We start from the raw sequence: 12,568 nt of genomic DNA on the forward strand, positions 1-12,568 counted from the left end.
CGGATGCTGGTTATTCATTTTCCTCCAACTAATGATCTGAACATATGGTTTAGGTTTTAATGTTTTAAAAGTTTTATAGTAGCTCACATCAGGGTTAGATATGGATCAGAATCAGTGTCTGTTCATTTCTTAAGCAGGAAACATTTACTCCAGTTTTAAACTGTAATTGTGGTTCTCTCTGTTCCTTTCTTCTTAATACTATAATTGATATAATTGTCATACCGTGACTTATATTATTCTTGAGTCTTGAGTTGTTTTGCACAAAATGATTTAGAGTCCATTTTGTGTTCATTTGTTGTTCAAGGTGTGTGTTTATTTTAATGTGTAAATGTACAGCAGCTCATTCATGCAATTATCCAGTCGTCCAAATAAAATCATGCACATACACGAGCTTTAGTTCATGTTCACACCCAACACCTGAATTTGATCTCAGTGATTGTGACCTGGTTGTTGGTGCAAGATCTTTTCTGTTTTAAGTATTTCAGAAATATTAAATTAAGCTCACAGAAAGTGGACATTTGAAGATCAGAAAATGACTAAGACTAATAACATAGAATATTAAAATTGTTACCAAATGTGTAGCATGGAAGATTATTACAAGAGTTTATTGTATTTATTATTTAGTGATAAATAGTCAAAGACCAACAACTTTGGCCAGCTGTGAGGGAAAAAAATTGGTGATCCGAGATGAGCTTTGATTCACTAAAAAGAGCCGTAATTGCCATCACTAGTGAAAGCATCATCCCACTCCTCTTCACCCTCCCTCCGTCTGCCTTTACAATCTCCTCCCCTTGTGAGCTGCGGGTGTTGTGGGAACATCTCAGCTGCAGAAGCTGGCATCACCTCCTGCACTCTACACACTTCTTCTCATTCAAGACAGACAAGTTCCACTCCTGCATTACTGAAGACCGTCTTCAGCCTTCCGGCACCTTCGGATCGCCCTTCCACTTTCCAGCGCAGTGTCTCACCGAGTATCACTACAGAGAGGAGATTAATTGTGCTGAGAAGGGTAAGTGTGGAAGTCAGTCTCTTTTGTCATCTTATTGTAGTACTGTTCAGATTTACATACGAGTTTGGATTTGAATTTTAGAAAAAGTTTACACATTACACATGTTTTAATTTTTTCCCTGTGAGACTCATTGTAAATGTATTCAGGTGTGGAAATAATACATTACCTTCCACCTTCAAAAGGAGGCAGTTGCTTGAGTGCTTGAGTTGCGTAATGGTAATTTAAGTCTTAGAGAAAGAGATCCTTCATTTTTCATTTGCATATAATTAAATATACATCGTGGTCCACTCTAATTGTTTTCCTCTGCTGATTATGAATTCAGATGCACACCTGCAAGTCAAAAGCCATTGTTTTTCCTGGACATGGCTGTCTCTCTTTGTTTTTGGTTTCTGGCCTAAATAAAAGAACTACCTGGAGATTTGTTATACTTTCAAAGTTCTTATGCGGTAGGGTGTTTTAACGGCTTTAGACATGACTTCATACAGAGGCAGTCCAAATGTCCTTTTCTATCTCATGAACATTTCAGATCAGGAAGCTTGGAGTTTGCTCTGTCCGGTAGCTCACAGCAGCGGCCATGACCAAAAGCACCGGGGAGAACCCGCGCTCTCGCAGTCGGGTGCAGAGGATCCGTGAGGACATCCAACTGCGCTCCCTGAAGGCCAGGAAGAAAGTAGAGGACATCACCAAAGACGACGTTAAGACCTTCTTGAGGAGGAATGCCTTTGTGCTCTTCACCATTGGGGCAGTTGCTCTTGGCAAGTGCATTCCCCTTTTTTTCATATCATGGTGATTTTTTTTAACTGACACACAGAGCACACAAGCCAAATAAACACAAAACATGAAGCTACGTACTGTATAGAAAGACTATCATGTTATAACAGTGTATAATTATTGATGTTTTCTTTATGGTCAGGCATCATACTTGGATTTGCCCTGCGGCCATATAAGATGTCCTACAGAGAGGTGAAATATTTCTCCTTTCCCGGAGAGCTCTTAATGCGCATGCTCCAGATGTTGGTCCTCCCCTTGCTGGTGTCCAGTCTGGTCACAGGTCTGTATGAAACAGCACGTTCAACAGCTGCTTCCTTTTATATTTCATAGCATGATTCTTAATACTGCGATAATTTTGGTAAGGATAGTTGGAGTTTATTACAGTTAGGATGCTCTCTCCATGATGCATCATGATATGACTTTTCTTTAATTAGACATCTTTTAATTAGAACAATCAAACTGTTGATAAATCCTGAAAGGCCATAGCATGTAAATAAACAATGATTTGGAAGATCTAAGCTTTCATGTAGTCTACATCATCCAAATACTTAGTGTCTATGTTTTCTGCGAGGGCAAGAGTGTCTTCATTGTAGTGTTTAGAAGTAAGCCAAAACTGAAGCTGTGGTTGTGCTGAGATATGGAAGAGACTCAGGCTAGGGTTTTTAGCTACTCAGTGCTGGGAAGTTTGCGATGGGTCAAATTAAGCCTCCCCACCAGCACTCTCTCTCTCTCACACACACACACACACACACACCCCACTGTATCCCTCCTGCTTCGTTTCACTCATATAAAAGATCCAAAATTCCCTTCAAACACATATTGTCTTGTTGCATTCCATGAACACACACATGCAGCCAGTTGCTTAAAGCATTTGCTTAGAAAGACAGTATGCTAATCACTCTAACATTTCTTCATGAAAATTATGAATATGCAAATATTGTGATTTTTGGGGTTCCTTTTTAGAGGTCAGCTTGGTTGCTCCAGTAATAGCCATTTCCCCAAATGTCTCCATTCTGTCAAGGGCTAAAGAAGGCCAAGAGCGTGACATGTAAGAGCGGGCTGTTTTGTCCCGTCTACTCTTTGTAGTTTTTTTTGTACCCAAAGTGAGTGACTGGGTTCTTTTTGGTTCAGCAAAAAAAAACTGTTTGGTGTTTCCCTGGAGATCCAGAGAGCTGCCGGGGCTTTGGTTTGGGCAGGTGAAGGAGTTTCTCAGACTTGTCACAGAAAGAGAGAGAGAGAGAGAGAGAGAGAGAGAGAGAGAGAGAGAGACAGTGGGTTAAGGAGGATGAGTGGAGGAGGCCTGAGGAAGAGAGGGGTGTGGCTGAGAGAATGGAAAGAAATGAGCTGAAAGAGAAGGCCTCTAATGGCGCTGCCCCCAACAGGATTAAAGGAACACATACATCTCTTTTGCACAATAGACGCTTTTCCTTTCACTGCTGTGAATGCAACATAACAGCTTCCAGCACTGAAAATGGTAAACTAACTGTGTTCTGGGGCATTCTCAGTAAATGTTCTTTCTTTTACAATGCCTTCTTTTGGGGCACCTCCATGGAACCACTTAAAACCACTTCAATGACTTATTCTTCAGTTCTTCAATTTTGTCTGACTTCCACTCATGAAAAATAAAGCATGAACTTCACACAACCCCAAGTAGGTTCATGCTACTTCATGTTAGTTTGGCCATCGCGGCCCTGGCAGGTAAAGCTGGAGGCAGAGAAATGCCCACACCAGATATAACTAAGTGATGCTCAGTGCAGTCCATCTTTCTGAGTAGATGATGGTAACGTAGACCTCTGTAACTAATCAGCTCATGTGAAGCACTGATCTGTACTAGAATTGACTCTTTGTGTCCATCAACCTCTTCATGGCTTTTCCATGTATTATAAAAGAGCATCCAGGCTACACCAATCAATAAATTAGAGGATATTTTGCATTCTGACCTGGAAACATTACCTTAAAATGATCAAGCAACAGGTGAATGTATATATTTTCTCACCAGGCATGGCAGCACTTGACAGTCGGTCTTCAGGGAAGATGGGGATGCGAGCAGTGGTGTACTACATGACTACCACATTCATCGCTGTGTTCATTGGAATCATCATGGTCCTCATCATCCACCCTGGCAAAGGCTCCAGAGAAGAGTTTACAAAGCAGCACAAAATTGAGCAAGTCAGCCCAGCTGATGCTTTCTTGGACTTGATCAGGTACTGCAGAACTGATCTGCACAACCGATTGACTTATGACATATGATCAAAGGCTTATGGCTTACACAGGTTTACTTATTTGTCTTTTTCAGAAACATGTTTCCACCCAACCTGGTTCAAGCTTGCACACAGCAGGTAGATGTTGGGTAGACAGTTTTATTGGCAATTGTAACTGATTCCTTGTCTTTGCTGGCCTTGTTGTGGGTGTTTCCTTTTGTTCTGTGAATTAATGTTATACTTTCGTCCCAAAATATGGCTGAAACAAAGATGTGGTCATGGGATAGTGTTTTCTCCAAAGGAAATTATTCTTTGTTCTTTGGTTCCCTGTTGTGCAGGAAACCGGTTTCTCATCAGATTTAATGAGTCTATGCTTTATGGCCTTTCAGAGACAACACAAAAAAGCTTAGTGGAGAATATATTATCACCCTTGGATACGCACAGCTTCTGAGGAAGACTGTTTTAATGGTGCAGTCATGTATAACAACTAATGACAAAGTATCAGAATTTTTCATACTGGACCAAAATGGTTAAGTTTGAATGCTGGGAAAAGGAGGTGCAAGAACCATTTAGCATTTTGATGGATTGGACTGTAAATTTAAGAGGACACAGCTGTGGGTAAAGCTTTGGCAGGACAGTAGCAGTACCATGGTCTGGTGTTATGGGGGAGGAAGGGGTACGGAAACCAAGAGACGGGGAACTGCTGAGGCCACACAATGACATGGAAGGCACTGACAGTAGAGAACGACACTGTGGTCCGGACACTCTTGACAGGGAAATATTGGAGCCAGCTGGATCTGAAAGAATGCATTTCATTAAATTTAAAAGATAGCATTGTTCATTCATATTTATGCAGATATACTTGATGAAAAAAAATATAGGTTTGTATATCGGTCTCCGTCCCATACGCATTTACCAGTAACCTTGAAACCGATATGATTTTGTAGTGGTTTAATGTAATCATATAACTGTATAAAAGTTATCCTTTTTATAATGTTCTATTTACTTTTTAATATAATTTAATATAATGGAATGTTTCTTTTCTCTAATTCTGTCCTTTTCTTCCACCTCACCACAGTTCAAAACCAAATACGGCAAAAGAGTTGTACATGTGAAGGTGATAGTGAATGACAGCATTTTCAATCTGACCAACGTGACCCAAGAGATAGCTCAGGAAGAGATCATCCCAATCCCTGGCACTACAAATGGAGTCAATGCCCTCGGGCTGGTCGTATTCTCTATGTGCCTCGGCCTGATCATTGGAAATATGAAGGAGGAAGGCCAAGCACTCAGGGACTTTTTCAACTCCCTCAACGAGGCCATCATGCGTCTGGTCGCCATCGTCATGTGGTGGGTGCTGTCATGTGTGAACCATATAAGCATGGCATGCATTGTATTGAATTATTATCACTATATAATGGTGGTAATGTACATCAAATGATACTTAATGTTCCTGAAAACGAACACACCACTCACAAGTACCTTTGCTTGATTCTTGCTTATTGAAGGTATGCACCAATCGGTATCCTCTTTTTGATCGCTGGCAAAATCGTGGAAATGGATGACATCACTGAAATGGGAGGGCAACTAGGCATGTACACTGTGACGGTCATCATAGGCCTCCTAATCCATGGCATGATTATTCTACCCACTCTCTTCTTTGTCATCACCCGAAAAAACCCCTTCATCTTTATCACTGGCTTATTGCAGGCCCTAATCACCGCCTTGGGAACATCGTCCAGGTAGAGCTCAAGAATGGAATCTCTAAAATCTCTAAAATGTGTGTGTGTTAAAGCTGAACCGCGTCTTTTCTTCTGTTTCCTCCTTTTCCAGTTCAGCCACTCTGCCCGTTACATTCAAGTGCTTAGAGGAGAACAATAAAGTTGACAAGAGGGTGACCCGCTTTGTGCTGCCAGTTGGCGCTACCATCAACATGGACGGAACAGCACTGTACGAGGCGCTGGCAGCCATCTTTATCGCACAGGTCAACAACATGGAGATGAACTTTGGACAGATCATAACTATAAGGTGTGAATATGCTGAAATCATACCTGCTGGTGAAATCTCTCCAAATATGAATAACATACAAGCTACTATGTTAGCATAATATGTAATTATAATCCTTATATATATACTGGAAGATCTTTTAAAGTTGCTTACATTTTAAAAACCAAAAAAAATAAAGAGATAAAGATAAGAAGTGATTAAAAAATATATCAGTTAGAATATGAATTCTTTTTTTAATTAATGATATATTTATTGTCACCATGGCACACTGAAAGCTATGAATATTTTTTCTATATTGTTCTATATTGTAGAACAACTCACTAGAATGTGTTTCATATTCTCATGCTAAGAAAGTCCCTTTGTTTATTTACGCAGCATCACAGCCACAGCTGCCAGTATCGGTGCTGCTGGAATCCCCCAGGCTGGACTGGTCACCATGGTCATCGTGCTGACCTCTGTGGGCCTCCCCACTGACGACATCAGCCTCATCATCGCCGTTGATTGGTTCCTGTGAGTGCTCCATACTTCCAATTTTACACCGCAGTCTTTTCAATCTATCACAAATTTTTGATTATTCCATTTTTATATAATGAATCGACGGCAACATATTTAACCACGGCTTTCCTGTTAAACTTAATTCCTACATTACATTTTCTAACACGTGGTTGGTTTTTTCTGTATCTACCCTAGTGACACACTTCTAAAAGCCCATAGGTCTTGCTCCATTTTTTTTTGGAGAATTTCATGTCATTTCAGTTGGTTTTAACATAGAAACATAATTAGGTTAGGCAAATTAATCATTCCAAATAGAATCCCCTTCCCATAAATTACAGAGCTAATTGGATAGGAAAAAGTCCTAGCTCTTAAACTGGGGTGGATAAATTGAAAAGAAAGTTCAAGACTTTCTTGAAGCTGTGGAAGAAAGAAAAAAAATGATGATGATCATGCTTTACAGGGACCGACTGCGCACGACGACCAATGTGCTGGGTGACTCTATAGGAGCAGGCATCGTGGAGTTCCTGTCCCAAGATGAGCTGCAGAACAGCGATTTGGAGATGGGCAACTCTGTATTGGAGGAAAATGAGGTGAAGAAGCCTTACCAGAAGATTCCTCAAGAGAACGAATACGAGAACAAGAAACCTCCAGACAGCGAAACAAAGATGTAGTGACTCCCAGAGTCCTATTGTGGTGTTTGTACCCAAGGATGGATTTCTTTGTGTGTGTGTGTGTGTGTGTGTGTGTGTGTGTGTGTGTATGTGTGTGTGTGTGTTATTCCTTTTTTCATTGCCTACTTTTGGAACCACCATTCCTTCATGTTTAATTTCTTGTATCCCTGTCACATGTTCAATGATTCCTCATTTGACATTAATCATCAGTTGTGAATCATTTTAAAATTTATTTTAAGACTTATTGGTTATATCATGACTGGACATGCGGTAGGAAGGAAATTGGAGTCCTGATGGAATTTGAAGGTTTAGACAGGAAAGAAAGACGGTGGACTATAGAAAGTAAAATAGCAATTTGACTTGTGATTAAAGAAAAGTGATGTTTAACCTGAAGAGTGTAAAGTAAAAAAGAGCTGAATGGAAACTAAAGGGTCGTGTCACATAAATGAATAGCAGCCAGTGATATATGCACAAAATTTAGTATATTGATGATTTTTGATCGAATGGAAGAAATTATGTGATTGGTCATTGCATTTGGGTTAGACTAAAATTACAGGCGGTCCAGTCGATATTTTTGGCTTCTAACATCCAGCAGTAAAATAATAAAAAAAAATGTGTTTATTAAACTCAATAGAAACACCTACTTGCCCCAGTGTGTTGCCCCTGTGTTTAAAACTACGTTTTGTCTGTTTCTAGTGAGGATTCAACTAGCTTTATAAGGCTTTGATTTATTCACTCAGTCAAAAAAATTTTTCTTTTACCTTTTGATTCATTTTTTCTTTGTACTTACCTTGTCTTTATTGTAATGCTGGAGGTATCAGAATGTTCACAGTATTTTGATACACATTACCGGTTACAGTGTTAATTTCCCTCGTTCATCTCTAGGAACATCCTGGTAGCACACTTGAAACACTCAAATGCTACCCCTTTGCTGCCATTTGCTAACATAGATTCTATTATATAAATAGTATATTACATAGTCGTAGTTTTGGAGAGTTAAATGTAGATATTGTGAATGAGATTGTGAAGCCTCCTGCAAGAGACTGCACTGAGCTGGAACAGTCATTTCAAGAAGAAAGATAAATTCAGGATCCGACACCACAGACACAATCATGCTGAGCGCCTACTAACTCACTCAAAAAGAAACTGTGATTTTGCTTCTTTTGTGATGTGTCTATGGGGATTTCGTTCATCTTACTGGTTATTTGCCCCTTAGATCCACACACACATATACAAAAAAAATACTGTGTGGTTTCAAACTACATGGAATAAATTAAACTGTAGGTTTGTCTATGGTAAATATAGTTTTGAATAAAATTGAAAAGAAAAAAAGAAGTACTATGTTGTATGTCTTTGTGTGTGTGTGTGTGTGTGTGTGTGTGTGTGTGTGTGTGTGTGTGTGTGTGTGTGTGTGGTGCTCAAGGATGAATTGGCATCCCAGAGTGAAGATTACACATTACCTCAAAAGAACAAGGTTAACAACAGTCACACTATTTAATGCCTCATAAAAGTCTCCAAAACCGACAGGGGGCAAAATAAAAAAATAAAAAAATAAAAGTCATTTTTGTGGGTTATCAGAATCAGAATCAGAATCAGAATCAGAATCAGAATCAGAATCAGATTTATTGGCCAAGTGTGTTGACACACACAAGGAATTTGGTTCCAGCTGTTTGACTCTCAAAGGTACAGACATAAATAACACTATACTATACAAGATAATACAGACTATACAAGACAATGCAAATGTGATACAATAAACATTATGAGTATTAAATATGAATACAGAATATGACTGATCAGTTATGTACATAAAGTGTGGAAAGTGCAAGTGCATATTGTGCTTTTGTACAATATACAGCAGCAGTAGTGTGTGTAATGTATACAGATGATGTGATGACAGTTCTGATAATGCAGCACTTATAGATATGAAGCAGTAAATAAAATTTTGGTGGGTTGTTAATCAAATTAACTATCTATTTAACTATTTATTTCATCTATTTATTTATCTATTTAATCTATATAAACTATCTATTTAGTTTCTATTCTGACTATCTATTTAAAATATCATGCTTGCACTTGCCTTGTTGCTCTGCTAAAACAAAACAAAAACAATACTTTACTCTTTTTATTTTCATTTAAACAAAACAAAATCTCATTAAGCTTAAAGTTCTGCTGTCTTTCCTTTTGTGCCAATTCTAATAACCAACTGCAAATTGACTACAGAATAGTCATGTGATATTTATCATTTATTTCTACAGATTTTTTACAATACCTGAGATTTTCGAGGCTACACTATGTTTATATGTATTATTATAATAGTTGTGCGTAATTTTTAAATAGCTTAAAGTTGTTATTAGTTTTAGATTATATACTTTAGGTTATAAAAAAATCACCAAATGTGGGCTTTTACTGCCACCTTGTGGAGGATCTGAGCAATAGCGGTGCAAAACCACAAACCACACATCAGTAAATTTCTTCTGAAAGTATGCTTTTTAATTTAAAAACATCGTGAAATGTCATGTCTTTCTGCTTAGTGCTTTTGTATATTTTGCTCTCTTAAGCCTTTTATTATAGTGAATATCCAATGAGCAGCTAGAAACCAGTTTGTTATCTGTAGAATAATTTATTACCTCCTTGAGACCAGTGAGAGTCACCAGAGAAAACTGTGTTTTGGCTGCCATGTTGTCATTCCTGTCTGTGCAGGTGCACAGTGGACCTTTGAAATATGATACGATATTTTTCAAACAGAGTAATCATGCCTTTGTTCAGAATTCAGTGAGCAGTTAATGAGGTTATTGTGGAGTAACCAAACACCCCACGGTAACCCTAAAGTATCCACAAGATGCTCCATAATGCTGGATTTATAATGAAGGTTTGAAACCCAAATATGATATTTTATTTTACCAGTACAAAGCAGAAATGTGGCACATCATCCCCACAGTGATTCACGATGGGCGTAGCATCATGTTATGGGTATATATTTCATTTGCAAAGCTTGGGAATCAGGCTAGTGTTGAGGGCAAGATCTGTGGAGTCAAATAAAGAAAACCTGTTCTAATCTGCATGAGATTTGAGACTGAGAATTTGGGAGCATCTGTAGCTAATATAGCTATATATTGTAGTAAATCTATCAAAAAAAAGGCTGTAAAGGTTTAATTCTTATTCTAGCAATTCAGATTTATAAGGTATTCCTTATTGAAAGATTACACTTAGTAAAATACAAGATTATTAAATGCATTAGTGTATATGTGGAAGGATGTGGATATTATAAATGTTATAATACAGATAATACAGCTTCCATATGTGCTAATGTCTTTAATAATCTTGTACAGGTCTATTATTGTTTTGCTGTTTGTTTCAGATTTTATCGCTGCATTTCTATTATTTCATGAGTTGGCTAAACATGTAGTGTAGGTTATTATATCTCTTAATGTATACATGTTCAGAAAAAAGAGAAAGGAAAAAAAAGTGTAGTTTACAGCCTGTACAGATTCTTTGTTTTATTTCGATAACAGCTTTAGGAAGCAAAAGTAACCTAAGAAACCTTGAGCAAACAAATTTTCCTGACATTAAAAAAACTCTATTGCTTTATTTGCTACAAGACTTCAAGTTCAACCATTTCAAATGATATACTCTCTTTATTCCCTGTGTTTATCTTTGCATATTTTAATAATACAAGCATGTAGTACTTAATGCATGTGTTTGTTTGTTTTCCCCCAAGTGTTGTTAAATCTATTATTGGTTTGCTTTAAATGAATGGGTCTGATCTAAACCCCAATAACATGGCAATAAATGATGTAAACTCAAACACGTGTTGTATCAGTACAGGAATAAAAAGCTGTATATAGCAGATAGACAGAATATTCTTATATTCAATCTGCGTGAAGGGGTCTGTGGAGTTTATTTTATTTTACAGTTAGGGAAGACCATCAATGCAAAATATAGTCGAAGATTGCTATGAAGAACACAAAAGCAACAACAGAGCAACATGAACGTGGATTCCAGTCACTTCCTGATCTGTGTTTTTGTTGTTATTATGTGCTGCACTTTCAGCTTTCTGCCGCGAGAGGGCGGCCGCGAGCTGCTTACAAAACAAAATCTTAACACTAAAAAGAACTAATTTCACTGTGTAAAGCAAAAGTTTTAAAGAAAGTTAGAAAATTAAGTTACTTTTTCAACTCTGGAAAACCTTTAAACTAATGCTATACCAACACCATATGTAAACAATTTACATTTCCAAGCACTGGTTTTATGACTATTTCACATGATTATAATTTTCTATAGCTTCTTGTATGATTCGACCGTTTTGAAAGAGCAACAAAAAACACACTATAAAATATAATAAAATAGTAAAATAATGAAGGTTATCCTTTTCCTATACCTGTTTTTAATAAATATGAGAAATGGTTTCTCAGTGAAATCAGTTAAAACAGTGAGATTATATTGTGCTGTTAATTATTATTAATGTTGTTATCATTATTTAAGTGATCAGAAAGATGTAAATATATACGCTAGAAGGCTAATAAATGGCAGTAAATATAACAATAGTGTGTGAATTATTAATTAAACAGAAAATTTACCTAGTACATTTGATAGGGATGTGGTACCCTAGTGGTAAATGTGTTGGACTACTAATTGGAAGGTCATGAGATCAAATCCCAGGTCCACCAAGCTGCCACTGCAGGGTCCCTGAGCAAGGGCATTAACCCTCAATTGCTTAGTTGTATAAATTGAAATACATTTAATTCACTCTGTATAAGGGTGTCTGCTAAATGTAAGAAATGTAAATATTTGGAACAAAGCTGTTTCAATAAATTTAGATAATTAATAGCTTTTATATAAGAAGAGAAAATGTGTAAATGATTAAGAGAAGTGCCACAGGGGATGGAATTGCAGAAAGCATCAATTCTGTTTAATAAACAATAAACCCTTTTTTTATCGTGCAAATCATGGCAGATAAAGTGTGGAAAACATTTTTATGTCATTATATTTTTATGTATATATATATATAATATATATTCAATATTGGTGATTAATGATATCCGACCAGTGGAATTTTTAATCATATCAGAGATTTGTTTTCGAGTCATGAAACAAACTGTTCTGCAGCACAGTCCCATTCTATGCTTGCTTTTTTTATTTAATAAGGAAGATTTTCAATTCTCAGGGGTTTTCCAGGAAAATGCAAAATTACAGAAGGTTTAGATATATAAAAGAAACTTATACTGCATACTTTTATTCCAGGGGAGTTCTGATATAGTTTTTGTTTGCAAAGAAGTAAACAACAACAACAACAATAATAATAATAAGTCAAGGAATATTTGAATGTAAAGAAAAATAGTATAATTTAAACAGCTGCATGGTAGACTTACATATATCAGGGCAAACAAACATGGTTCAACTGTAAAAGCAGC

At 37.2% G+C, this 12,568-nt stretch overlaps 1 protein-coding gene across 1 annotated transcript; it reads left to right on the top strand.

Moving 5' to 3' along the window:
- Window positions 1–818: 818 nt before the first annotated feature.
- Window positions 819–8,478, top strand: slc1a3b (solute carrier family 1 member 3b). The gene is made up of 10 exons (XM_060896504.1): window positions 819–1,009; window positions 1,536–1,764; window positions 1,923–2,060; window positions 3,780–3,984; window positions 4,077–4,119; window positions 5,060–5,331; window positions 5,490–5,723; window positions 5,815–6,009; window positions 6,364–6,498; window positions 6,944–8,478. Exons 2-10 carry the CDS (start codon window positions 1,584–1,586, stop codon window positions 7,152–7,154), a joined length of 1,614 nt encoding a protein of 537 aa, XP_060752487.1. The 5' UTR covers window positions 819–1,009; window positions 1,536–1,583; the 3' UTR covers window positions 7,155–8,478.
- The last annotated feature ends 4,090 nt before the right edge of the window (window positions 8,479–12,568 follow it).

Source organism: Tachysurus vachellii, chromosome 20, assembly GCF_030014155.1.
Source record: "Tachysurus vachellii isolate PV-2020 chromosome 20, HZAU_Pvac_v1, whole genome shotgun sequence".
In the NCBI taxonomy this organism is placed as follows: domain Eukaryota; kingdom Metazoa; phylum Chordata; class Actinopteri; order Siluriformes; family Bagridae; genus Tachysurus; species Tachysurus vachellii.